General features: G+C 41.1%; 1 protein-coding gene across 1 annotated transcript in view; it reads right to left on the reverse strand.

Annotated features, from left to right (window-relative positions):
* dedd (death effector domain containing) overlaps window positions 1-26,171 on the reverse strand; it is a 50,604-nt gene that overhangs the window by 19,132 nt on the left and 5,301 nt on the right. Inside the window, exons 2-4 of the mRNA XM_084333740.1 lie at window positions 4,113-4,778; window positions 3,040-3,144; window positions 2,563-2,700 (exon numbers count right to left, since the gene is read on the reverse strand). Of these exons, the coding sequence (XP_084189866.1) occupies window positions 2,563-2,700; window positions 3,040-3,144; window positions 4,113-4,692 (823 nt within the window). The 5' untranslated portion in view covers window positions 4,693-4,778. The remainder of the gene's footprint in view (window positions 1-2,562; window positions 2,701-3,039; window positions 3,145-4,112; window positions 4,779-26,171) is intronic.

The raw sequence follows: 26,171 nt of genomic DNA on the forward strand, positions 1-26,171 counted from the left end.
ACAGAATCTAGAAAGAGCAATCAATCTGTCAATCCTTTCCGTGTCCGGGCCGGGTGAGGTTTCCCGTGTTGAGTCAAATTAAGCCTCAGGCTCCACTCCTTACATATGGTAATTAAACATTAAAACACATGCGGCTTATAGTCCAGTGCGGCTTATATTTATGTACACATCATTCAATTTAGCTGCTGCGGCTTATAGTCAGGTGCGGCTTATAGTGCGAAAAGTACGGTATATATATATTTTTTTTTTATACCCGTTCCAGCTATTTTACTGATATCGGCGGCCGATACCAATATCGGATCGGTGCATCCCTACTAGACGTATTATCACATGAGGGAAAATAATATATAGGACTTATTCTTTAAAGTCTTTACTAGGGATGCCCCGATCAGATTGGAGCCGATCATGGCATATCTGAATTGATCGGTATTGGCTATATTAACACATTCACGGCCATTGGAATTCCCCATCTAGCTATAGCTACTCCAGCTTTCCATTACACACTTTCATTGTGCATCACGTTGTTTGTAGAACTAAATCTATATTTTATATTATAGCTATGGATACAATATCATGGTCATTTGACAGTAAGAACCTTCCGTTCTTCCATTTCCATCCATACGTTCCCGTTTTATACCGTGGTGAATATGAGTGTTATTTCGGAATGATCGGGGCTAATTCCTGTGAGGCTATTTATAAGCCGCGACGTGTATTATACCAAATCCATTGGCGTTTTGTCCCTACACACGCTACAATAAAAAAATCAAATGCATATGATAGGTATTATGTTTCATCATGAATAGTTTCAGATGAATTGATTGCCAATAACGGCATTCGTTATTACCACAATATACGCTGATCAGGGGGATGGCTATGAAATCCTTGCACGATCAAGCTGAAATTGACGTTAAATTGTCCTTACCTGTGGCCGGTGGGATTCCAAAAAAGATATTCCAATTATTTGATTGCCATCTGGTAGATCATATTATGTCCATTTGGCCCACGACATAACCCACCACAGCATAATGAATCGGGGGTCCCGAAAACTATTCAATGCGATCGGGTGAAGCCCTAGGTTCAGGTTAGTAGAAAAGAGCGCCCGGAGCGTTTTCAGTGTGGCACCCGGTCTGGAACAGGGATTACTGCATTCTCGATACAGCGCCACTAGCAGGATCTGGCCGGTACTGCACCTTCAGAGTCCCAATATGCCTTTTCCAGGCAAAATACAGTTCCCTGACATTGAATAGGGTATTAAAAGTGAATAAAAGAAAAAAACGAGTCAAAAGCGTATATATACGTTTTTGGCCGTCAACCGCTGGCTCCCAATAACGTATATATGTACGTGGTTGGCCAGGAATGTGTTAAGCTTGATCAAATTCAGTTTTTTAAATAAATAAATAATAGCCAATAATAAATGAAAACCATTAACTCATTCTGCGCCAATCACGAAAAAAGTCGGGTTATCTCACCAGCGGTTGAGCGCCAAAACCTGAGAAAAGTCGGGTTTTCATTGTTTTTTCTCTTTTTTATTTGATTCGCTTCTAATATTCTATACAGTCTCACGGACCTCTGTGATCATTGGGACTCATTCTGAGACCTCGAGAATGCAATGCCGGCCGAATCCTGCTAGGTGGCAGTACCCTTTGAAACCTTTCACACTGTTACATTTTATATGGTCCGGGCAGAGAAATGGTACCCGGGCAAGTAAAAGGCTTCATGCGAGCCACTTGGAACGCATCCAGCACACTTGATGCATAGTTTGTCCCATTTCATGTCAGGGACCCGATGGACATCAATACTGGAAATCGCGATCAGACAATTGGAATATTCATTTTGGAATACCTCCTAGCAAAGGACTATATGACATCAATCCTACTTTAATCCTACAATGATTTCACATCGATCGCAACGATCATATGTCACGTAATCCAAAACGTATGCCGTTGCCGACGATCAGAGCATCACAAAACGACCCCCCCACCCCCCTTTGATGCCTTCATGATGAAACATAATACCCATTATATACCTTTGATTTGGAAATAGTATCGTGTCCAGGCGAGCAACGCGAACGACTTTCGCAAAATGCACATAGCTTTCCATAACTTCCAGGAATTAGCCCGGATCACTCTGAAACTATACAATATTCACCACGGGATAACACGCGAACGTATACATGAAAAATGTAACTATTTTTTACATGTTGGACGAGAGATAGTGACTGTCAAATGAGCCATAGTATTGTCTCCATAGCTATAATATAGAATATAGATATAGCTCTGCAAACACCGTGACGCACCGTGAAAATGCCTATCTTTTAAAGCGTGGCCCATTGACAGCAGTGATGGAGATGCACGCTGGCGCTGAATGATTTAAGAGCAAGCTGTGACGTAGTGGCTATTTTTTTCTTTAAGCAGAACTAATCACTTACCAAGCTAGGAAAACACAAATATCGGGCAGATACTCTATATTAAATGACTCGGATCGGGGGTAAATTCGGGACATCCCTAGTTTTCCCCCCTAAATCTTCCCCTGCAAGTTGTGTTTTTTATTAAAAAAATTTACCACAGGTCTGTTTCTCTCTGCAGTCTGTTGTGGTGTGGCTTCTCTTCCTCTTACGGCTGGGTGCAGGCGGGGTGGGCTTTGTCCTGGGAGGTCCAACCTGGGGCCCCGAAGGGGAGCAGCAAATCACCGGCTGGGGGCCTAAGGTGAGTGGAAATAGAAATTACATTTGCTGATTATTTTGTATTACTCACAATATTAATAATATTGCGTTACTGTGAGTGTAATAAATGTAATAACCATTCTTTACCAAAATAATTACGCTAAAAATATTCAATAAAAGGACTTGAAAGGATTTGGATCTGATAAGCAGATTATATATTAGATTTTTAGATTTGATCAAATGCTTTCAAAGTGTATGGAGAGTGAGCCTGGTAGGCCACCTGGCTTCGATGTGTAAAATATCTGACAACCATGACAGAAAATATGAACATCCCAGACTACCAAATTGTTCACTCCTGCACACGGACACACACACACCTGTCCTCCGTTGAGGTGTAGCCTCGTTGCTCTGGGCTGCTCCTCTTGGGGACACGTAGCGCACTGACGTCTCCTCTAAGTACTTGTCAACGGGGTCTGGGCACACTGACAAATAACACAGACACGTCAAATAAGGCAGGCATGTCAAGTAACACAGGCACGTCAAGTAACACAGGCACGTCAAGTAACACAGGCACGTCATGTAACACAGGCACGTCAAGTAACACAGGCATGTCAAGTAACTAGGGTTGGGCATCATTTGGATTTGAACGATTCCGGTTCCGATTCTCCATATCGATTCCTGTTCTGAACGATTCTCGATTCCGATTCTTTGAGGTGCAGGTCACAGCTTATTTCGCAGGAGATTTTTTTATTTTTTTGAAAAAAAAAAAAAAAAAATCATACTATTCACATTTTCAGTTGACTTGATACAGTTTAATTTGGTTGCTGTACTGTAACTAGGGTATTAATTAACAAAGTAATTTTTTATTTTTATTTTTTAAGAATCGAAATGCAGATACCGGAAGTTAGGAACCGGTTCCTAATTAGAACCGGTTTTCGGTGCCCAACCCTACAAGTAACAGGCACGTCAAGTAACACAGGCACGTCAAGTAACACAGGCACGTCAGATAACACAGGCACGTCAAGTAACACAGGCACGTCAAGTAACACAGGCACGTCAAGTAACACAGGCACGTCAAGTAACACAGGCACGTCAGATAACACAGGCACGTCAAGTAACACAGGCACGTCAAGTAACACAGGCACGTCAGATAACACAGGCACGTCAAGTAACACAGGCACGTCAAGTAACACAGGCACGTCAAGTAACACAGGCACGTCAAGTAACAGGCACGTCAAGTAACACAGGCACGTCAAGTAACACAGTCACGTCAAGTAACAGGCACGTCAAGTAACAGGCACGTCAAGTAACACAGGCACGTCAAGTAACACAGGCACGTCAAGTAACACAGTCACGTCATGTAACAGGCACGTCAAGTAACACAGGCACGTCATGTAACACAGGCACGTCATGTAACACAGGCACATTTTGACAGCTTCAGTCTACCCACCAGTCTGCCTCTTCCTGAGCGTAACGTAGGGCAGGAGGTCGTGGCGGGTGATTATGCGTAGCAGCTGCAGCACGTGTCTGAAGTTGGTCTCGTCGCAGCGACCCTGTCGCTCCAGCGCCAACAGGAAGTCCCTCCCACTCCTGATGCCGCCTCGCTCGTACTCATCGATGACGTCCACGAACAGGAACGACAGCACCCGGACGTCCCGGTGGGTGAGCTGGGCTCCGACGATATCAAACATGCGGTGCAGCGAGTACAGCCCATACGAGCTGTCCACCGCCTCCTCCGGCCAGGGTTCGAAACGCCCCGACGAGGGCCTCCTGGACGGGGCGGAGCTGGGGCAAGAGGCGGCGCCGGCGTTCCTGTTGCCCGCTACCGCACCGGAGGTCCCCACGGCGGAGGAGCCCGCCCCGGCCATTAGAGCTCTGTGGTGGACTGCCGCCACAGCGCTGCTCTGGGTCGAGTCCAGTTGGTTGGGCTGGATGTGAGGCCGGGCCTGGTGGTGAGCGGAGGAGTTGTGCGGGGCGAGCTGGGGAGGGCTGACGTTGGCATTGGGGAGGGGCTGCTGCTGTGATGTCATCGCAGGTGAGCAGAAGGGAATTAAGGGGCGGAGCTAGGAATCCCCACTTCTTCTGTAGGTGTGGTCCACCGCTCCCAATACGTTTACTACATGCAAGACAGTGAAGAGAAGAAGAAACATTGATTTAACACTGAAAACAGATGGTGAGTAGTAGAACTGGGCAAAAGGTTCATCTTACACTCATTGGGTCTCATTCACCAACGGACTTAGGACAAAAGTTCATCGTAGCTCCACTTAAGACCTTTTCGGAATATTTATACAGTCTATTCCACTATAGCTATAGTGTGCTGCTGTATGATGACAATTAGGGATGCCCCGATCACGTTTTTTGCCACCGATACCGGTCACCGATCGTCGTGAGCCATATCGGCCGATACCGATCCGATACCGATCGTTTTTGATTAAAAGAAATTTAAATTTATTTTATATAATTTTTTTTTTTTTTATAAAAATATATATATTATATAATTAGACTTGTACTTGTATTATCTGCGAGACATCGCCACCACGCAACAAGCTCCACTGTCTGTGTGTACTCTAGTAGCCTCCAGCTACGGCCAGGATTCTCCGGAGCTGCAGCTGGACCTATACTCGAGTAGCCTCGAGCTACGGCCAGGATTCTCCGGCGCTGCACCTGGACCCTATTGGTATAACGTTACTTAACTGTGCTCAGCAAGCCCTCAGCTCGAATACGCATCGAATCAGTGTTATAAGACATTGATATCAGGAGCTATCTGTAGCTACTGCTAGTCGGATATATAACGTTAATACAACGCATCAGTGAATTATTTAGTTCAATGGGACATTTCGTTTTTAACAGTGAACTAACTTGCGCTAACGTGAGCTAACAGCTAACAGCGAACAGGTATCATACATACCTACTATACTTGCTGGAGCGTTTGTTGATGTCAGGAGCTATCTGTAGCTGGCCGGCTAGATACCGTTCGGTTAGACAATGCCTCATCATGTATTAAACTAAAAGTGAATAGTTGACTGGGTCATTTTGTAACGTTAGCTCAAGGAGACGCCGTCCTCCCGTGTCCCGTGTCTCACTAGACTAGACCCGTGTTTACATGCGTACAGGAGGGGCTGGCGGAATGAGCAGACGCTGCACCACCGGTGTCTGAGACAGAACTCAGCGGCAGCGAGTGAGATCGGGTTTGATGATCGGTGAAAATAAAGCATCATCACCGATCACCGATCGCATATTTATACTGATTATCGGCCGATAACGATCGGTGGCCGATCGATCGGGGCATCCCTAATGACAATACATTTTAATCTAATCTAATTTTGATCAGTTGCAAATCGTTTCCTCGCTACCTGTTTAATACAGGGGGAGCCTCTCGCTTATGTTTTGCACATGGCCCTCGCCTTATAAGGAGGTGTACAAGAACACGCTTCCAGTTTGAGAATGAATGACACTTGATTCAGGGTATAATATCTTAAGGAACACGCCAACATTATGGGGAATGCGCTTACCGTCTTCTCCAGATTCAGACAAGAAAATAGATACCAATTTCTTCTCATTCAGTCGTTCAGTAGAAAGCTATCCAGTTGCAAGTTAGCACAAATGAATGGAAGCAGATACAGACCACTAACCTAGCTTAAACCTCTGGGAGGTTTTTGGTCAACAGCTAGACTAGCTGGAACTATATCCGCTTTCATTCATTTGTGCTAAGCTAGGCTATCTTTCTACTGAATGCAGAGAGGAAATTGGTATCCATCTACTCTGGAAAAGACAGTAAGGCATAAAAGAAAAAAATTGTTGGTTCCTGTTGGTTGTCAGTTAAGGCCATGGGTAGGTAGGGAATTTATTTTAAGTGTGCCATTTGTGTCAAGTGTTATGTTAAGCTTTATTGAACAATGTGAATGTGGCATATGTATATCTAATGTAACTGTATATATAATGTCCGAGTATCTTTTCTTTGTCTTTTCACTTCAGCATTACGTTGTGAATTGAAAATAAACCTTCATGAAACACCAGTAAAGGAGTCCATCCATCACTCACCCAGGGACGCTACACTAATGCATGCACAGAAAAGGGTATGTATATCTGCTTGTCTAACTCCAGGGTAAATGGCAAATAAGCTAATTTCCCAAAAAGTCGGCGTGTTCCTTTAAGCATGTTTGAAATCATCGGGACAAAATCAGCAATGCTCTTGTAAGTGTGAGCGATAGTATGATGACCAGAGAACGGTGATGAGCAATAGGCAATGAGAGCGCCAGAGGAAACCAGGGTAGGAGGCGGAAACAACTAGAAAACCATAAAATATCATCATAGCCTGGAAGATTATCATTATCTGATAAGAATGATCACAGCTGGGTCGACAAAGAGAAGAGGTGGAGAGAGAGAGAACGAGAGGTTTTCACATTTTAAAGGGATAGTTCCGATTTTTGGAAGCCTATTTTCTATTTACATCATTATTTGATTATGTTGATTAGTAGAGTCCTTTCTTGCCACAACCCATGCTGTTCCTCATACTAGCTCCGGCTAGTTAGTAGGGGGTGGGGGAAGAAATCAATATATATCGCAATATTTTGCATGCCGATTTTATATTGATACAGTGACACTAGGGATGGGTATCGAGGATTTTATCGATACTGCTTAACGGTTCGGTACTTTATCGATACTCTCATCAGTTCTTTTTGATTATTTTGCAAGAAAAAGACAATTAATTAAGAACAGAATCGACATTGCTTTATTATTCTTTTATATAACTTTATATAAATAAATATTATTGTAACAGCAATGTTTTAAATGTGTCTGAATTATAGACTTTTTATAATCAACAAATGTAAGATAAGAATTATTAAAACAATTTGTTTTACAGCAAAAAAGGCTAACAGAAGTTCAAACAAACAGTTGCATGGCAACAAATAAAATAATAATAAAATGAATAAATACAATATTAAATAAATAAATAGGCTACACGTCACCTCACCTAACAAAAGAACATCTCGAGAGGAGTGGAAGTTTGAAGATAGTGGTGTTTCAAGAGACTGGCTAGGCTACTGGGGGCTGTAGTGGTAAGTTGTTAACTTGTTCTGTGTGCCGCAAGTATGTCAAAAAGAAAAACAGAAACAACACATTTGTCATGTTTCTTCACAGTACAAATACGCGAGTCCTCTGCTGTGGTTGTGAGTAGGGCTGTCTTAAATACTTCAAAGCTTCGTTCGATGGGCATGGGATTCGAATATGAAAATTTTAATCGATTATAAAAAAAAATATATATATATATATGAGCTGCTAAATTAGATGAGATACAGAGTAACGTCAGGCCTACTGTAGTGGAAATAGCATGACATAGGGCTGGGCGATATAACGATAACGATAAATATCGCGATATATTTTAATAATCGATATCGAATATCGAAATAAAAGAATCGAAAAATCGTTTTTTTTTTTTTTTTTTTATTTTTTATTTTTTTTTTACCTGCAACAGGGCAGTTTTAAAACCAGAGACAGTGGACAGACTTGTCTTTCTTGCCTGCAACTTAAAGTAATGGCTTTGCTTGTCCAAATGACAATACTGACCAAATTCAGATTTATTTTTCTCTTGTCCATTTATTTTGTTTGCTTTCTAATTTAAAATACATTTTGAAACCGTCTGTACACAGTAGGCTATGTGTGCTAGCAGAACTAGACTCCAGTCACGAGTCACAGTTAGGGGTGCACCGATATATCGGTCGGGTATCGGTATCGGCCGATAAGTGCCTTGTTGACTGCTATCGGCCTATCGGCCGATAAGCTCAAATGTGCCGATAGCAGTCGCCGATAAATACCCATCAATTTGTGTAGCGTCAAAAGGCAAAAAAAAAAAGTTCACTCGCGCGATCTACCTGCACAACGCAAAAAAGGCTAACAGAAGTTCAAACAAACAGTTGCATGGCAACAAATAAAATAATAATAAAATGAATAAATACAATATTAAATAAATAAATAGGCTACACGTCACCTCACCTAACAAAAGAACATCTCGAGAGGAGTGGAAGTTTGAAGATAGTGGTGTTTCAAGAGACTGGCTAGGCTACTGGGGGCTGTAGTGGTAAGTTGTTAACTTGTTCTGTGTGCCGCAAGTATGTCAAAAAGAAAAACAGAAACAACACATTTGTCATTGTCGTGTTTCTTCACAGTACAAATACGCGAGTCCTCTGCTGTGGTTGTGAGTAGGGCTGTCTTAAATACTTCAAAGCTTCGTTCGATGGGCATGGGATTCGAATATGAAAATTTTAATCGATTATAAAAAAAAATATATATATATATATATGTATATGAATTATTATTATTTTATTTTTTTTGCAAAATCAACTGCCTCTCTTTGTTAACTTCAACAAGCAATGCTGTTTGTTATTTAAGATGAGGTCGGACTCGGCACTGACAGATGTGTTCATTGTGCTGCTTTTATAAAGCCTCAAATGACGGCTTACAATATTTCATGAAAGCAAAGTGTTTTGTTTGTCTATTTATATGACCCATATAAAAACATGTCTTAATAAAAAATGTAGTCGAATTCTGCCTTTGTCTCTATTAACTACATATAAATATTTATATAATTGTTTGCTTTATAGATGAAGGTTGCAACATCGTAATGTTGTTGGCTGTGTAACAGAGAGCATTTTGCGACCAAATATCAGCGCAGTGCGACTGGATGTTTTCCCTTGTCGCACTGGTGCACCTCCCAGCAGGTCTGTCTGTGTGTATGCGACGCGTGTATGCGTGTGTGTGTGTGTAGCGTTGAGGTTGAGGTTATTGCAATCTTATTTAAATGTTTAAGCTCCAGTGGAATTTTGTGAGACAATTAGTTTGAAAGCCATTTGTCTGAACTTTAAGACCTGCTGTGTCTTATGACAATTTCTTGTTTGTGATTTAAATAAAGAAAAAACATTTATCTGTACCTTTTATTCCTGTGTACAATAATTTACATAACATATTAAGAAATTACTATTGTGTATGGGAACTGACAAAAAAGGTAACAGTACGGAAACGCTTAAAATGTATTATTGCAGCGGCAAGAGGCGCTGTGAAAATTTTTGGGTGAACCTAAATTATGTGCTGGTGCACCTAAATGAAAAAGTTAGGCGCACTGGTGCAACCAATGTAAAAAGTTAGTCTGAAGCCCTGTCACTGTGTGGAAGAGACTGGGATCATTCTTTTGTGCAGGGCAACATCAGGCTTGACTTAAAACATTACTTTCCTAACTTAGTGAAACTAAATGTAACAAATTAACACAGATATAAATGTACTGAATTGTTATTTCTTATTTTATTAATTATTAAAAATAAAAAATCCGATTTTCTTTTTTTTTACCGATACCCGATCCAGGTATTTTACTGATATCGGCGACCGATACCAATATCGGATAGGTGCATCCCTACCTACTTACTCCTGGTAGTAATAGGCTTCCATAGCCCTGAGTAAAGATGGATTAGCCTACTTACTCCTGGTAGTAATAGGCCTCCATAGCCCTGACTAAGGCTGGATTAGCCTACTTACTCCTGGTAGTAATAGGTGTCCATAGCGCTGAATAATGCTGGATTAGCCTACTCCTGGTAGTAATAGGCCTCCATAGCACTGAATAATGCTGGTTAGCCTATTTACTCCTGGTAGTAATAGGCCTCAATAGTGCTGAGTAAAGATGGATTAGCCTATTTACTCCTGGTAGTAATAGGCCTCCATAGCCCTGACTAAACTGGATTAGCCTACTTACTCCTGGTAGTAATAGGTGTCCATAGCGCTGAATAATGCTGGATTAGCCTATTTACTCCTGGTAGTAATAGGCCTCCATAGCACTGAATAATGCTGGATTAGCCTATTTAGTCCTGGTAGTAATAGGCCTCCATAGTAGGGGTGGGGGCGTGAGTAATCAATTATCGATTACTCTGGGCTATGAGAAAACTCGATCTTAAATTATTAATCATTTTTATGGAAAAAAAACAAAAAGATTTATTTAATTTTGTTTACATATTTGTTTCACATGTATGTGTAAGATTATAACTGTTTGTTGGTTTCATTAAACATATGTGAATGAACAAATTAAGTTTTAATAAATAAATAAATAAAAAGAAATATTCAAATATATATATATTTTTTTTACCCTCCACGGGTAATACACGTTCACTCGAGTATAGCATGCAATCAATCGATCTGGATTTTTCTTTAAAATGCCCATCCCTAATCCATATCCCTGAATAAAACTGGATTAGCCTACTTACTCCTAGAAACCCAAAACAAGTATAAAAGGTTGTGTAAAAAAAAGAATAAGATAAAATCTCTATATTCACTTTTATACTTTTTTGTTCACAAGAGACAGAGACAGAGAGAGAGACACACAGACGCACAGGCTGACCACTCCACATTTCAATGACACACACACAAACGAGAAGTGAACGTGATATACAGCATGATTAAAAGACGGTAGGTGGTAGTCGGCGCACTACTAGTTTAATAATAATGTTTCGTAGTAGCACTATATATAAAAAAAAATAAAAAAAAGTATCACAATCTGGATGCCTGCTATGGAATCTGGATCCGGTATGTGGATCAGTGAAGTCAGGGCAATATCCTATACGTGAATTACATCAAATAAGAACCTGATACCGATCTTGGATTGGATCGGTCCCATCTCTATATATAACAGTGTTGTGCAAGGGAGGAACCACTTCAAACCTCACCAAGCACCTCAGTGACACAAAGACAACTCCAAGGAGTACAAAACACAGCAGGTAAGAGAATAAGCAACGTTAGCCAGCTGGTGCTGCAGATGGTGTGGGCCTACATTTTAATCTAATCTACAAGGAACTGAGGTGCACCCTGGAGAAGGATGGCTGTAAGAAAACAGACTTCATGATCAACCTCAACCCTCCCAGGAAGAACACCAGGGCCAACACAAGTTATGAGGACAGACACCAAGACCTCTCCAAGGAGTACAAAACACAACAGGTTAGCCAATAAGTTAACGTTAGCCAGCTGGGTCGGATGGTGATGAGCTGCTAAATTAGATGAGATACAGAGTAACGTCAGGCCTACTGTAGTGGAAATAGCATGACATAGGGCTGGGCGATATAACGATAACGATAAATATCGCGATATATTTTAATAATCGATATCGAATATCGAAATAAAAGAATCGAAAAATCGTTTTTTTTTTTTCTTTTTAATTTTTTTTTTTTTTTTTACCTGCAACAGGGCAGTTTTAAAACCAGAGACAGTGGACAGACTTGTCTTTCTTGCCTGCAACTTAAAGTAATGGCTTTGCTTGTCCAAATGACAATACTGACCAAATTCAGATTTATTTTTCTCTTGTCCATTTATTTTGTTTGCTTTCTAATTTAAAATACATTTTGAAACCGTCTGTACACAGTAGGCTATGTGTGCTAGCAGAACTAGACTCCAGTCACGAGTCACAGTTAGGGGTGCACCGATATATCGGTCGGGTATCGGTATCGGCCGATAAGTGCCTTGTTGACTGCTATCGGCCTATCGGCCGATAAGCTCAAATGTGCCGATAGCAGTCGCCGATAAATACCCATCAATTTGTGTAGCGTCAAAAGGCAAAAAAAAAAAGTTCACTCGCGCGATCTACCTGCACAACGCCCGCCGTCCCCCACACACACACACAATCTACTGCATCAAAGTAACTACTTATGATTAACAAGGCATTCGTTTTGTGGCATTAGCGTTATATAGTTAGTGTTACACGGACAATAACATCAGCATATTATTATTACCCATAGCAGCAAGGCATTACTCCGAGTCCGTTCATTAGCTCGGTTCCATTCCGTTGCTCATTCCGTACCCAACTACACATTCTGCAATCTGTTAATAAAGTTTTCAACCAGACAAATGTATAGAAAGGCTTTGTTTTATTATAACATTTGTTGCAGTAAAATCATTATGTCTCATTTGGTCATGCGTGGAGCGCCGGTCGGCGGGCCGGGCAGCTAACGTAGCTACGTTATTAGCTATTAGATGCAAGACTAACGTTACTGGTGAAAATGTGATTTGCGTTGGAATACTCCTTTGTCAACTTGCTGTACTTTGCTTGCAGGTCTGCAGTCATTATTGCTGCATTATGAATAGCCGCAACTTTAGCCAAGGTAACGTTATGGCTAAACCTTTAACAATAGTTAACGCTAGCTTTCGGTTAGCTGTTCAATGCTATTAATAACACAACTCCCCGTCAACACCCTCTCTCGGGAAGATGGCATTTAAGAAAGTATCTGCTGTTAAAATGAAGTGTTACACGTTCAATAACAAGCATATTATTTACCCGAAGATAGCAGTAAACAAGGCATTACTCCGTTAGTACGTTCATAGCTCGGTTCCATTCCGTTGCTCATTCCGTACCCAACTACACATTCTGCAATCTGTTAATAAAGTTTTCAACCAGACAAATGTATAGAAATGCTTTGTTTTATTATAACATTTGTTGCAGTAAAATCATTATGTCTCATTTGGTCATGCGTGGAGCGCCGGTCGGCGGGCCGGGGAGCTAACGTAGCTAAGTGTGTTCTGCTCTCGCAAACAGAATGCCCGGAAGTAGAAAAATTTATAAACGCTTGCCGATTGGTGGTAAGGACAGCAGGAGGTGGGTGCTAGCGGTCACCGGTGTGGCGTAATTGGCCGAATCGACTGTCAATCAAAATGGTTCCATTGCATTGGTTGAAAGCTCTGGTTGAGAGAATAGTATCCTGCTGCAGGCCGCAAGAATGGTTCCATTGCATTGGTTGAAAGCTCTGGTTGAGAAAATAGTATCCCTCTGCAGGCCGCAAGACGATACTGGGAGAGAGATAGTGATACCATAAACATATTTCTTGATGTTTCCTTTTTTTAAGTAAGTAAAGAGGCCTACAAATACAAACATACACATACAAATATACAGTAGTTTCATTAAAAAAAAAAAAAAAAAAAAAAAAATTTACAAATACTTATATACAAATATACAAATATCGGTATCGGTATCGGTATCGGCCGATAGTGTTAGTTGAACTATCGGTATCGGTATCGGCGGCCAATTTTCATATCGGTGCATCCCTAGTCACAGTGCACATGTGCGGTGGTTTGTCCACCAAAAAAGCGCCAAAAGATCGAAAATAAACTAGCAGAGCCAGAACTGTTCAACTCCTCTGGAGCCACAGCCAGCAGAGAAGCCGGTTTACTTTAGCTTTTAAACCAGCTGCAGCCTGAGAACTGGAGTGTGAGGGGATGTAACACTAAAGATGCAATGACAAAGAATTGCGGCAAAATAAACATACATCTGTTGTTAAAAAAAAAAAAAAAAAAAAAAAAAAATTTTATACTTATAACAATTCGATAATTATCGATATCGAGAAATAAAATAAAATTATCATATCGTTATCGCGATATGATTTTTTTCCATATCGCCCAGCCCTAGCATGACAAGCATATTAGAAAATATAAGTTCCAAAACGACAAATGTATTTAGCTAGTTATTTGAGGGCTCTCATTTTGGTGCTTTTTAAAAACAGCTACTAGCTACAATTCAGGAAGTGCACGTCACTTCTAAACTATGGTGGCTCTATAGCAGGAGTTCTCAAACTTTTCCATACTGTGACTAGGGCTGCAAAATTTTTGGGAAATAATCTACGGTAATTGCGATTTTTTTTGACACAGATATTGCGATTAAATTAGCGATTATAATTATATATTTTTTTAACCAGCCCCACAGAGGTTTATTGTAAAATGCGGCTTGCATCTGGCCTACGCATGGGTCTTTTCGGCCCGCCACAGTCTAATTAGTCCCGCCACAGTTGTATAATGAACAACAAAAATGTAATTAAAATGTTTATTTTTTTTTACTATTCTTTTTTAAATATAAAGTTTGTCAATAGGGATGTATCAGTAGTATTGGCAGTGGTAGTAGTCGTAATAGTAATCCACTATATATTTTTATTTTCTAAAAAATAAACCAGTTCAACACAGGTAACCACTTTTGATTAATTTCTTTGATGGCTCAAATGTATGCTCTAGTAGTCCTGTGGTTCCCAAACCTCTCCTCGAGACACCCCAGCCGTTCCATGTATTTGTTAAATTCCACCACCAGCACACCTTCATTCAACTAATAAAGGGCTAGTTATTGTAGTTAAGTTAAATCAGGTGTGCTGGTGGTGGAATTTAACAAATACATTGAACGGCTGGGGTGCTTCGAGGACAGGATTGGGAAGCACTAGTCTGGTCGATTTTGTGTTTTGAGCACATAGTTCATCATAGATCTAGCCTCTTTATTTTGCTCTCAAAGTGCACCAGATTGATGCATTTAACTTTAAAATGTACAAAAAAATATATTTTCCGGGGGGGCATGCCCCGGGACCCCCCTAGAGGGTCGGAGGTTCACCCCCCATAGTCTCTGAAAATCCTGTGGGGAAACACTGTATATATATATATATATTTTTTTTTTTAAACTTTGGCCATTCCGCTGGCTCTTCTTGCGTTTATCGCTTTTTCTCTGGTCAAGAATGACCGACAGAAACAGGTTGAATGGGGGTACTACAGATGGGGGGAAGACACTCTGAGAAAGTTACGGCTTTGTCCGGGAATCGAACTTGCTACCCCAGATCCGTGACGAGCACGGTTGTCCCCGGCGCCGAAATAGCGCTCGAGGTACGCGGTGAGCTACTGGAGCTCCCCCTGTATATATATATTTGCGTTTTCTTTTCTTTTTGCGATTTGATAATTGCATCATTCCAAATCGCGATTTCGATTTAAAATTGATTAATCGTTCAGCCCTAACCGTGACCCCATTTTATTTAGGAATTTCTTTGGGGACCCCACACGTTGAAATCACATAATTTCAACATGGAATTAAGGAATATCAAAATAAAAGCACACGTTGTTGAACTTGATCATGCATATTTATTAGAAAATGTAATTACAGCACTATGTTATCAATACACATTTATAAAACGAGGCATACTTAGCCTAAATATCTTGCCAGAACATACAAAAAAATAAAAATTATACAAATGTTTAGGGCTGTACGAATGCTTCGAAGCTTCGATCATAATGTTGACATTCGAATTCTAAATCAACATTCAAATTTTTTATTTTTTATAAAAATAAAAAAATAAAATTAATTCAATCGGTTTAAAGTCCAATGGGGGTTTTCTTCACAGTTGCAGTTAAAGATTAGGCTACACTAATATTATACTATAAGACGTCACCATCATTTTCATACCAACGTGTGTGCCCTTATTGGATTATTTATGTTGACAAAACTGATGAGTTATATTCATTAAAGAAAGTTGATTTAATAAAAGAAAAATACTGATTTAATCAGATTAATAACTTTATTCAAATTGAGGATTTAGTTTATACGTTTTTAAAAAAAAAATTTAAGTAACGTTTTTTTTTAATAAAATGCTGTCATTTTATTCCAATTTACTGTCACCTACCCGCAACCCCAATTTGGGTCGCGACCCGTAGTTTGAGGCCATGGTTACACTGGGGAATACAGCAACGTTTTTTTTGCTGAATGATTACGTTTGCTGTCCAAGTTAAAAAGAAACACCGTTTTGGCAGGAAAACGCGGTGTCCTACTGGCAACGCTGAAAAGGTGTTTCCGTTTTGGATACTCGTCAAAACTCGCCGACAATGGTGCCATGTAATCTGCGTGAGCCGGATACAGAGCCGTTGTTGCTCAACGCCCATGTGCAGTAGAGACCTGCACGGTTATTTCCAGTGTTTACAGCAGAGCTGTCCCAAGTGCGTGTTGCTTTTTAACAGCGGAGCAGTGCAAGAATGTGACAATTTGACCATGTGACCGCGGCAACGCGGGAGAGCGGCAGTGCGGAAATAGGCTGTCTCTAGGACAAACTCTAACCTTAACCAGCTCCTTAACAGCGCCTAAACTTAACCGTTCTAACCTTAACCAACTCCGAAACAATGCCTAACCTTAACCTTAACCATGCCTAACCTTAACCTTAACCATAGAAAGAATATTGCCATTCTCTAAGACAAACTCTAACCTTAACCAGCTCCTTAACAGCGCCTAAACTTAACAGTTCTAACCTTAACCAACTCCGAAACAATGCCTAACCTTAACCATGCCTAACCTTAACCGGCGAAAGAATACATGTTAAAAAAAAAATCACGTTAAAAAAAAAAAAATTTATGGGATTCGAACTTGTCAACAACGGACCGCAGGACCGCTGCGTTGCCAGGTGAGCTGAGCGCCGAATGAAAATCATGGCGGATTAGGGCGGTTCTGCGATCATCTCGTCGCAAATTGCCCCCTAATCTGGCCGGTGCGAGTGGAAAATATCATCTGGGGGCAAGCTTGCGAGTAGTGATTGCAACCCTTCATTCGCATTTCACTCCTAAATTAATCCATACAAATTGGATAAAACATTAGCCTACAACCAGGGCATAATGTTGCGGTTGTAATTTCATTAGACAGACCAGCGCGGATCTTTAATAACATGCAATTTGATTGACACGAGCAATGGGCTAACGTTAGCTGCTATCCACGGTATCCATTAGGATTATGCTAAACTAACTAGCGTTAGCTGCTGCTAACCCTGGACACCAGTCAAAGCGGACTCCACAACACTAGTTCCATTCGGGAGGAAAGGGGGTGGGTTATATTGACAACGCTTGACAACAGAAGTTTAAACATAACTTCATATTTATTGGTTATTCGTTTCTGTTACTGTATATCATCCACTTTCCATCTCCGTCTGTTAAACGCTTCCCGTTTACATTCGAGTGTGACGTCATCACCTACGGCAGCTTAGACGATCAAAACGCAAACCTAGAACAAAACCCGGAGGGGGGGGGGCTGGCTCTCTCATTCGTTCTCGCCCCCTCTCTCTCTCTCTCGCTCTGATTGATTGAAAACTTTATTAACAGATTGCAGAATGGGTACAATACAGTACAGCTCTCTCTATATTCAATGATTTAAAGTAGCCAAACGTTACAGACAGTATAAATACTAACTGGATAGTTGATGATATAAACATTTAATTTCATTATCTGAAATATTCTAAAATCATTAAGTCTGCTATAAGCCATTATCCCTTTGTGTGTGTGATTATTATTTTCTCACAGTAGTGTGTGTGTATATATATATATATATTGTGTGTGTTTGGCTAAAGTGGATAGAAAACACAGTACTGTGCAAAAAGAAGGCACCCAAAAGTTTTTATATAAATGGTCTTAGATGTAAATAATTTTTTTATTAGTGTGTCAGTAGACTACTCTTAGTACATTTTCATTAAATTATTTTTTAAAGCATCTTCTTGGTTTAATAATGCAAACATATGTTGCAGGGACTTATTATAATCATCATATTGGCGTGACTGTATGCATCAAAGGGTTAAATCAAGCATTTTTAAGTGCTTTAGAGGAAATGTCAAAATATTGCGATATATATCGTGTATCGTGATATGGCCAAAAAAGATCGCAATATCATTTAGAGGCCATATCGCCCAGCCCTACTATAATGGTAAAATAGTTATTTAAAAATGTGCCCCTAAAAAATATTCTTTGCCCCTAAATTTCTCATTTAGGGGCAAGTGTGCCCCTAGTGAAAAAGCTTAGCGTACAGCCCTGATTGTACCCATTCTGCAATCTGTTAAATAAAGTTTACATTAGGCTTGGGCGGTATGACGGTATACCAGGGTATTTCGAAATACCGTGACGTCACAGACTGTGCGCCAAATCACAGATGCGTTTCCTTCTATTACACTGACAGTTTTTTTTTTTATTATCTTTTCCCCCCTCCTTTTTTCCGATTGTTCTCCCATCCCACTGTTTAGTCGTTATGCCAATTCCCAACCCCCTTCCTGGTTGTTGCGCACCCCCCCCCTACTGTTGGTCCGGGAGGCCGGAGACTGTCACATGTTTTCCTCCGACACATGTGCAGCCAGCCGGCAGCCAGCCTGGCAGCGCAGATTCTCACCGGGAGAGTGTAACGTGTGGAAGGTCACACTACCTTTTTCCAGATCCTACCCTCGCTGTGCTGGCGCCCAGACCGAACTGTAGGGGTCGCTGTCCACAACGCCCAGGACCCACCCACGGCTTCCCTCCCCCTAACTCAGCCAAACGAGTTAGTATAGCGATCAGCCCAAGCCAAGGCAATGCTGACTCTCCGGGTACACAGACAGAGTTATAACAGGGACGGCATTGGTTGTAGTGCACAGCACGCGCCAGCAGAGGGCAGGGCAGTCTGTCTTTCCCTCTCTCACACTGAACCTACTGTAGCAGAGCTGAGCAGGATGACGCCACGCGCGTGTTCCTGTCGGTCTTCTATCGCGCATGTGTGTTAATCTGCACGACAAATAAAGACTTATTCTTCTATAGAATGCGGTTATGGACCGATGGCCGGTTTAATTATTAAGGTCGAATGGATGGACCATGGGTCCACTTCCAGACTAGGGCTGCCGCGGTATTGATTTTTTCCTTACCGCACAAATTTGTGAAATATTTCCTACCGTCGCGGTTACCGCAAAAAAAATTAAAATAGTTTGAATGCATTTTTTTTTTTTTTAGTAGTCTACTCTTTATAGCATATATAGCCTGCCTCTAATCTAAATGTCTATCTTTAGAGGACGACTTTGCAACATGAATATTGTTTGGGATTCGGCAAGCACGCATTCGTTATTGAAAGTGAAACACGGATTCGAAGTCTCCCCTCTGGTCGTGCACCGTTCACTCTGTGTCGCGGGCAGGGGTGGTAGCGCCCGGCGGTTACCCCCCCCCCGACCCTTTCTTATTATTATTATTATTATTATTATAAAGTTACTACTTATGATTAACAAATGCATTCGTTTTGTGGCATTAACGTTATATAGTTACACGTAGGGCTGGGCGATATGGAAAAAAATCATATCGCGATAACGATATGATAATGTTATATTTCTCGATATCGATAGTGTTGTGAAGGGTCAGATTAACACTGAGAATCTACGTTTTATTGTTTTATATAACTTGTATATTATTTATATATATAAGCTATATCCCTTTAAGCCTCCGTTTGAATCATAGCATTATTCGCTTTCCTCATTGGATAACGCCCTTGACACTGGCGGCGCCAAGAATCGCGCCCCTCAGACAAGTTCAAAGACGAGTCTGGACAAGTTGAGACATGCCCTTGGCCAGCGCATTGATTCCGGACAAGAGATTCGGTTGCGCCCTAGAAAGCACTCTAAGGCTATGGTTAGACTAGTGTATTCCTGGCGTTTTTTTATACGTTTTTGACGACGTTTGATGTCCTATCTACACAGAAATGCGTTTTTTGGCATTTTTTTGTGGATACGGCTGAAACGCAAAATTGTGTTTGCGTTTGGAGATACGCAAAAAAAACGCTTCGACAACAGCGTGTAGTCAGCACGGAGCAGTTGTTGCGAAAACGCCCATGCGCAGTAGATACCATCTGCGTGCCCTTCCGGTGACAACAGTGTGTGTGTTTGGGACAGAGCTCCGTGTCCCAAATAGCTTCAGCTACCATGTGTTGTCAAGTTATTGTTATAAGGACCCCAGTCCAAGCTACAACAGTCTGCATTCCCTTAACAATTGTTTGTATTGAGCCGTATTGTATTGTACCCATATGCAATATGTTAAATAAAGTTTACATCCATTCATTCTGCTAGCATTACCGATTGCATGAGCAGCTGGCTAACGTGAGCTATCAGGATTCAGACCCTGTTAGCTCAGAGTTCCTCTTTCAACTTAACAAGCATTAAACAAAATGGCCCAGTCATCTATTCACCTTTGTTTAATACACACAGCGTTGTCTCTAATGTTATCTAACTACTGATAGCTCGCGATATCATCAGTTTTGGTGCTGGTTAAGTAGCGTGAGCTAACGTTAGCTTCTAGCCACAATGCTATATTGTTATAATGGCATACTCCATTGACGTTAGCATGCAGCTAACAATGCTACCGATCGTTTTTTAGACTAAACTATCCGCTCTTGGTGGTCACTTGTGTTGATGTTAGTTTTGTTTCATCAACAAATGACAGGCAGAACACACAGTGAATGTATCCGTTTTGTTTATTGCACTTTTATTAGGCTTTGCTGAAAAATTATTGCTGCATTGAGTAAAAAAGCAAGATGGTGGCGCGGCATAGGCGCCTGCCTTATTGACATTTTCTTTGCTGGAGCTTTCCACCAGGAAGTGTATTGGCACATTCGTTCTGATTGGTTGAAATTGCCTTCATGTTTGCCACCTACTGCCACCTACTGCTTTGACAGTGTACTACATCAGTGTGCTCGGCTGACAAAAACGAAAAAAAACGAAAGTGTGACTCGAGGCGCATGACGTCGCGGCGATACGCGGCGATACGTATAAGAAAACAATACGAAATGATACGAAAGGTGTAACCGCAGCCTAAGGCCCCGTTTAGACGAGCGTTTTGTGAACAGAAACCGCAAAAGTCATCTTGCGGTTTCACTAGTGATGCACCGATGTGAAAATTGTGGCCGATACCGATAACCGATATTAATATTGCTGTTCTGGCCGATACCGATATTTACCGATGTCGATATCTCTGTATAGAAAACACTTTTTTATGATAATCAAATAAAGAGCTATTTTCCAAAACGCATAATTTTTTTACTTTTGTAACTTATTTTCAGAAATGACTGATATTTTGAAACTATTTAAGGCCAAAACATGTAAAAAGAAAAAAAAAACATATAAAAAAAAAGAAAAAAACATTTTTTTTTTTTTTTTTTTTTAAATATCGGCCCTATCTTGATATCGGTCCGATACCGATGTGTAAAAAAACGGCCATATCGGCCGATATTATATCGGCGGCCGATATATCGTGCATCACTAGGTTTCACTTTTAATTTTACGTTTAGACAAGCGTTTTGGGATGGAATTCTGCGTGCAGACGACGCTGTAACGACTCGAGACGACGGAGCCCCACTGTCACACGATTGGCGCATATGTCACATGACGTGCTGTGAAGACCCGCCCTACTCTGCCTCTGATTCGCAGACTGTGGATGGGGAATGTGATTGCACCAAAGCAGAGTCACTCACAGACAGTGGGTCCACTCACGCCGCGGGACAGATTCTTGTGTATTTAACCCTTTCACTGCCACACGACAGCCGGTTGTGTGATAGTAAAGGGTTAACCTTCTGTCGTGTGGCAGTGAAAGGGTTAAAAGTACTGCCAATGTAGCCTTCAGGTGATCTCCGTTGATATAAGTCAGACATACTTGCTTTGTTTACGTCTCGGCTACTGGCGCATACCTGCTACCTGTGACGTAAGCAGTACGCGCGACCAGAGCCGTGACAACCCTTTCGTCATCGTTTTATCAGATTTATACGTTTTAACAGTTTAGACGAGAGCGCAAAGCTTTTGCGTTTCTAGGAATTCCACCCTGGAAGGTAGTCTCACTTTTTTGCGGTTTCACCCCGTAAAAATGCTGTTTCCGTATAAACGAAAGGCACATCCGAAAAAATATTTTTGCGGATTCACCTGCTAGCGTTTCTGTCTAAACGGGGCCTAAGTATATATTGTGGAAGGCGCAAACAGCAGCAGTTCGTCTTTTAGTGTGAATCTAACGTCTAACGTTAACGCAGTTCGTCAAGTAGTGTGAACATAACGTATTGTGCAGTTCGACCTAATCTAATGCAGCAGCAGTTCGTCATTTAGTGTGAATCTAACGTTAACGCAGTTCGTTCGGTGTGCAGCAGTAACAAGCAGTTCGTTCGTTTAGTAACTAGTGTGAACCTTAGCAAGTGTGTGTGGACTTAACGTAATTAGTATCAGAACACGAGGTGAACCTAGCAGCAGAACTATTGGACATGTGAGCATTGGAACCTACCGCGGCGTATCGTTACGGATAACTAGTAGCTCCTTAGATACTACTTTGATATTGTAGAACCATTGTTTGGTGGATTATAGTGACTTGTGGAAACGTAGTACCGTGGAGAAGAGCATCGTTAATACCATTGTCGTTTGGATTTAACTACCCTGAAGATCTACATCGGGCTAGCTTCGAGGACGAAGCTGGCTGGCTATCATCATTGCTATCGGGCATTGGATTACAGCTATTACCCTGCTACCGAGCACTTGGATTACAAGGACCGGATCCGTATGAGAACCCCCTTTCTTCAAGTGACCAGCCTGAGTATCCGTCTATTCTTCATTCCTCTGGAGCTTACTACTCTGTGGGAGGAAATCACCAGTCTCCAGCTATACCCTCGTTTGCCCCCCTATATCGCCATCTCACGCCATGCAGCGTCCCGGTCTAGTATACTTAGCCTAGGAATTATTCATTCCCACTAGGGCTGGGCGATATGGCCTAAATATGATATCACGATATTTTCTGACCTTTCGGCGATACACGATACGCATCACGATGTTTTTCTTTTTTTCCCCAAACAATTCATTATGAGGCTTACCAAGACAGTATTTGAGTTTGCAAGCTAACATTAAAGACAAAATAAAATACCCATGCATTTAGCATTTTTATATTATATATTAGATATAGATTATTGGATTATTAGATTATATATTGCATATATTTAGCAATGAGATATTATATGATTTAGATATGAAATATGATGAATTGAAAATGGGGGACCCTGATGTAAACAAGACTAATGTCTTTCTCTGGTCTGCATCCTCCAGTCCACTGTTGACTGTTGTTGTATTGAGCTGTACTGTATTGTACCTATGCTGCAATCTGTTAATAACGTTTATATTCATTCAGTCGGCAAACAGAATCATTTTGATTGACAGTCGCGTCTGCCAATTACGTCACATCGCTTGCACCCGCCCTGCTGTTCTTAGCACCAATCGGCAAGCGCGTATTCATTTTTTACTTCCGCCATTGGAGAGCTCAATGAAAACAACAATGGCAGCGGTAGCTCGCCGCGGCCGACGTTTAGCTTTTAGCTCTGCAGAATGACTAAACGACTGGAGGCATAATGATTTTACTGCAACGGATGTTATAATAAAAGCCTTTCCATACATCTGTCTGATTGAAAACGTTATTAACAGACCGCAGAATGGGCACAACGGAGTCAGCACGGGCTGAGATATGAACGGCTAATGCTTGCTATATCTAGGTCGACCTCGGTCGTTGCTATGTAAATACGCTGATGTTATTGAAAGTGTAACTATATAACGTCAATGCCACAAAACGAATGCCTTTGTTATCATAAGTAGTAACTTTTGATGCAGTAGTGTGTGTGTGGGGCGGCGCTGTTCAAAAGTGTCAACGTGTGGACCAGATTGACGCAACACAAGCCTCTTGGGCAAAACATCACGATATCCACGATACGTTTAAAAAGTGTATCGTTAATGAACTGTACCCGATATTTATATAATATCGTCATATCGCCCAGCCCTAATTCCCACTGACTTTGATACTCTGACATTCTAATATCATTCGCCATAAAAGAGCGACCCAGTAATTACCAGTTGTATATCTGCTTAATAATAAAATACTGTAAATGATATCTCTTTGTCACCGTGCCGTCTATTGAGTGTCTGCCATAATTAACTGTACTGTCTGGCAAGTAATAATAATATGTAGTAGTGGTTTAATCTATCACAATCTTTAATACAGTCAGGGTTTTGTAACCCCTCAGTTACAGATAGTCAAAATTGTTATACGTATAATTTTTTTCTTTTCTTTTTTTAACAACAGATGTATGTTTATTTTGCAGCAATTATTTGTCATTGCCGCCATCTTTAGTGTTACATCCCCTCACACTCCAGTTCTCAGGCTGCAGCTGGTTTGAAAGCGAAAGTAAACTGGCTTCTCTGCTGGCTGTGGCTCCAGGGGAGTTGAACAGTTCTGGCTCTGCTAGTTTATTTTCGATCTTTTGGCGCTTTTTTGGTGGACAAACCACAGCACATGTGCACCGTGACTCGTGACTGGAGTCTAGTTCTGCTAGCACACATAGCCTACTGTGTACAGACGGTTTCAAACTGTATTTTAAATTAGAAAGCAAACAAAATAAATGGACAAGAGAAAAATAAATCTCAATTTGGTCAGTATTGTCATTTGGACAAGCAAAGCCATTACTTTAAGTTGCTGGCAAGAAAGACAAGTCTGTCCACTGTCTCTGGTTTTAAAACTGCTCTGTTGCAGGTCACACAAAAAAACGATTTTTCGATTTTTTTTTAATTTCGATATTCGATATCGATTATTAAAATATATCACGATATTTATAGTTATCGTTATATCGCCCAGCCCTAGTTACACGTTCATCAGCGTATTTACCGGACCATAGCAAGGCAAGCATTACTCAATTCATATCTCAGTTCCTTCCTTGTGCCCATTCCGCATGCGGTCTGTTAAGTTTTCAATCAGACAAGTGTATAGAACGAAGGGCTTTTATTATAACATTCGTTGCAGTAAAATCATTATGCCTTGTTTAGTACTCTTGTGGAGCGCTGGTAGTCCACTCCGGCGGGGAGCTAACGTTATTAGCCTTGTTGTGATCAATGGCCGACATCCAGGAAGTAAAAAACGAATATGCGCTTGCCGATTGGTGGTAACAGCAGAGGCGGGTGCAAGCGGTGTGACGTAATTGGCAGAATCGACCGTCTATCAAAATTGTTCCGTTCCATTGCTTTGGTTGAGAGTATTATTATTAAAAAACAGCAGTGATGCAGTATTCAGCTAAACTCTGCGGTGGGCGTGATATAACAGCGATACCGCGGTAATGCGGTAACCTCGGCAGCTCTATTCCAGACATTGGATGATTGAGGAATCGGGAAACGGAGCGTTTTTCTAACGCTTTGAAATGGATTCGTGCATGAATGTGGACTCTGGGACACGTTGTTTGGGTACCGGTAAGTAAGTTATGTTATGGTTAAGCGTATGGAAGATGAACGTACGAGTTATGAATGCCGGGAGTGTATGTTTGGTAAAGCGTTCCAGTTCGACTGCGTGTGTGTGCGTATTGGCTTCGCGATTCACTACAGGGGTTTAACGGCTTAAGCTGGGTTTTGATTATCACTTAATCAATGCAGAATAAATTTTGTGCGTCTGTATGTGTAGTTGTGTACTACTGTCGTGAGTTTGTGAGTCACATTGGTCTAATTTCAGCCTCCGTTATACGTTATTTGTTCCGTATGACTTGTTTCATATGTGTGTGTCTCGGATGTGCCCCCCCCCCCCCCCCCCCCCGCGCTGATGAAAGTCATACCGTCATTATACCCATACCGGGGTATGATGCCAGCAAGGTATGACTGTATGAAAAAAAATGATACAGCCCAAGCCTAGTTTACATCCATTAATTCTGCTAGCATTATAGTTACCAAACTGCTAGCCACAATGCTATACTGTTATACTGGCATATCCCAATCACGTTAGCACGTAAGCTAACAAAATCGGCGACAATCTTTTTGTGAGATTAAACTCCGCTCTTGGTGGTCACTTGTGTTGATGTTAGTTTTGTTTCATCAACAAATGAAAGGCAGAACACACAGTGAATGGATCCGTTTTATTTATTGAACTTTCTTTGCTGAAAAAAAAATGC

Source organism: Notolepis coatsorum (genome assembly GCF_963971535.1).
Source record: "Notolepis coatsorum genome assembly, chromosome: 17".
Lineage (NCBI taxonomy): Eukaryota > Metazoa > Chordata > Actinopteri > Aulopiformes > Paralepididae > Notolepis > Notolepis coatsorum.